The 3,587-nt window shown below is 33.2% G+C and overlaps 1 protein-coding gene across 1 annotated transcript; it reads left to right on the top strand.

Annotated features, from left to right (window-relative positions):
• Positions 1–204: 204 nt before the first annotated feature.
• On the top strand, positions 205–932 carry LOC131028909 (guard cell S-type anion channel SLAC1-like). Its single transcript, XM_057959287.1, has 2 exons — positions 205–676; positions 814–932. The coding sequence occupies exons 1-2, from the start codon at positions 205–207 to the stop codon at positions 930–932; spliced, it is 591 nt and encodes a 196-aa protein (XP_057815270.1).
• Positions 933–3,587: the final 2,655 nt, after the last annotated feature.

The raw sequence follows: 3,587 nt of genomic DNA, 5'->3' as shown, positions 1-3,587 counted from the left end.
GGTCATTTTCACATATTTCTGGGCCTCTGTAGTCAGATTGTTCTCTGGAAAAGTCTGGACGGAGACTCTACGTCATTTATTCATTTACCTTTCAAGCTTCCAAGTCATTTCACATTGGGACTATGGTTTCTTGCTTTATTAAGCTTCCTCCTCATATCAGGAGCATATATTTTAAAATGTTTGTTTTATTTTGAGACTGTTAGCATGGAGTTCTACAATCGGGTGAGGGTGAACTACTTCTTTGTTCCCTGGATAGCAGGGATCTTATTAATGTTGGGACTTCCTTCCAGCGTAGCACCTGATAAAGTACAACCGATACTATGGTGCATATTAATGGCTCCAATCGTAGTATTGGAGCTCAAAATATTTGGTCAATGGTTCACCAAAGGAAAAAGATCTCTTGGTAGAACTACAAATCCTTCCACATATTTATCAGTTATTGGAAACTTCATGGTTGCTCAACTTGCAATGAGAGTGGATTGGAAGGAAGTTGCAATGTTCTTCTTTACCATGGGATTAGTTCACTATGTGGTTGTCTTCGTCACACTTTATGAGAGACTCTCCTCAGATGTCACAGTTTCTAGAAAGTTGTCACTCATGTTCTTTCTATTTATTACAGCTCCAACCTCTGCAAGCCTAACATGGCAGGGAATCTCAGGATCTTTTGATACGGTTTGTAGGATGTTTCTTTTTCTCTCACTTTTCTTGTATTCAGCCTTGATTAGTATGGTCATTTTTTAAACTTGAAGTAGATCTCCTTCAACATAATGTAAATAGCAATTTGTGTTGCTATTCTTTTGCTGTGCTTTGAAGATAGTGAGATTGAATTTATTCTGAGATATGATGTAGAGGTTTTCAATGATTTGGTGGGCATGCGCATATCCTATGACTATAACGTCTGTGGCTACGATCAAATATGCAGAGGAAGTTAGGCATCAATTTGCTCGGATTTTAGTATTAGTTTTGTGTCCGGCCTCTATAGGTATTGTTATTTTTCTTGTTGTCTTCTCTGCTATGGATTTGATACTGGCCAGGAACCACTTGTTTTTTGATGAGAAAACCGAAAATGATTGTCCAATAATTTTTTGTTTGACCTTATCCAACTCTTCTTCTCATCGGAGGATTCCAGGTCGCAGTGAAAGTGGAATACAAATTGAATGGAAGTGCAAAGATTGGGAGGTTGAGTTGTCTTTTTGGGTTTGAGGACCATATTTTACAACATATTTCAATAGTGATTTTTATGGTCAGTCTTAAATCGCACATTAACCAATATATTAAGCTTAGAGAATGTCATCAATTCTAAATGTTTAACACTTTTAAGTCTAGAAGTCATCTAACTTTTTATGGACAGCAACATGTTTATAAATTTGTTTCATTTTTTATCTGATGGAATGTTATAAATGACAATAATATATATGAGAGAAATAAAAAATTACTTTTTCTCATGCAAGTTCCAACTGATTAGTATAATCATGGTATAATAATCATTTTTAAAAAGGTTCATGTTATATCTAAAAAGTTCAGATTGACATTTAAGGACAATCTCATAGTTATTTTAATATCTATTAGTTTAGATTATATTTTGTAAGAGTAAATTATCTTATATAAAATATTTATTCTAATGAAATTAATAAAATAATTAATTATGTTTAGGGAGTCTATTGAACTATAAGAAATATGCTTTGTTCGGTTTAATCATTAGTTAAATTAACTTTACAACAATGAATTAAGATTAAAAATAATAAGTAAACATGCAATAGACTTAAATTGATCATAGTGTTCTCAAAAAATGTTCAAGATTACATTATGTTTTCTTACATTTTCCTCAAATTCAATGAGTGAATGTTCTTAAGACTACCTACCTAGGAATCTTATTTAGGATAAGATTTCAATTTACATTCTTAAAGGAAAGAATAACTAAATTAAATTATCAATTAAGTGGAAGGAGTTTGACTAATATAGTTAAATAGTTGAGACTCAAGTTAGAGATATATCAACTTTTATTCCTATTGATGTAATTTTCATTACCAATGGATAAATCTTATTAAACAAATCAATTCAACACCAAAATTAAACCAATCATTAATGTTTGTCTTTTTCTATCTAAAGTAGGATCTATAGCCTAGATTGGCTCCATGAAATAAAGTTAGTATATTTAATTTAGAATTACTCCAACCTATAGAGTTAGAATATTTTGCACAAATTGCTTCTAATCCTGATACAGTACGAATAGAAAACATATTAAGGATTAGGAAAGTTACTCAAACAACCTCAATTAGATCTTTTGACACTAGTGTAGTAATGACTTGTGGCATATGAGGACTAGGATCATATATGTTTGAATGTTAGCTTTAATTTTAATTATTACCACACTGGTCTATTTTAGCTCTATGCCCTATAGATAGTAGAGACCTCTAAGAAGAATTATATTGATCCCTTTATCATTATTATTAAAGTTGAGGAAAAATCAACTCTACAGCTCACAAAGATCACTTGCATGCAAACCTGTCACAGAAGGAGAGAAGCAAAAAATCTATGGAGGTCAGAATTCAGAGGTCCAAAAAAGAGGACTCATATTGATTGTGCAACAAGAATACAATTCAATAATTATAGTTGTTATGGAAATACAAAGAGAGAATCCTTATAAGAGGATACTCATAACCCTAAAGAATTATAAGATTCCTAAGTTTAGCTTAAGCATGGAGTATAATAGACAAATAATTAAATAAATAATTATTAGCTAATAAAAGATAATTCCAACACCCCCCCTTAAGATGAACTTAGGGAGTAGCTAAAAAAAAACTAAGGACCCGAAAATCATGTAAAAAATGCAGGAAAGCAAAATTGGGTCCCGACAACTAGGCCTGATGAGGTACACAAGTACAATAAAATCTTTGTAAAGTGGATAAAAAGGAGAAAACCCTATCGAAGAGTAACTGTTGATATGAAGAACCTCCACTGAAATAGAACATGATCAGGTAGAGAAGACTGTAATCTACATGATTTCCCTCAATTGAAACTACTCGAATCAGATGGCAAACAAAGGCAAACAACTGAACTCGAAGATACGGATTGCATGAAACACAAAAGCCTAAAGAGCTGATCAATCGAACCAAGGAGGCATTAGAACCAATAGGACAAACCTCCCCATAATGCTGAAATGGGAGAGGGATAGGTACACTGAAAAGAACAACCAACAAGAACTTCATGACGAAGAACCAGGAACATCGAAGGTGCAGAGAAAGTACATAGTGTCGTGGAAGGAACACTCACTTGACACACATCATGAGGCTAATTTTGTGGAAGGAACACTCACTTGACAAAGGTAGATGGCAAACAAAAGGAAAACATCAACCCCCCAATGGAACTTTATAAGTAGTGCATGTTTAGTTTTTTTGTTTAGTTTGGTGTTTAGTTAGCAAGTGTGTTTGAATGTATGTTGGCTAGGGTGTGGGCTGATTGGCTTTTCTCCATTGACATGAATTGAGATGCTTTTGTATGCAGCATTTCATTAGGTATGGAAGCAATCCAATTAAATTGAAGATCAAAGTCATGTTTGCCAAGCATTTGAAGAGTAGAAATGTCAA

The sequence above is a fragment of the Cryptomeria japonica genome, chromosome 1 (genome assembly GCF_030272615.1).
Source record: "Cryptomeria japonica chromosome 1, Sugi_1.0, whole genome shotgun sequence".
Lineage (NCBI taxonomy): Eukaryota > Viridiplantae > Streptophyta > Pinopsida > Cupressales > Cupressaceae > Cryptomeria > Cryptomeria japonica.
This window is presented reverse-complemented; position numbering and strand designations above follow the sequence as displayed.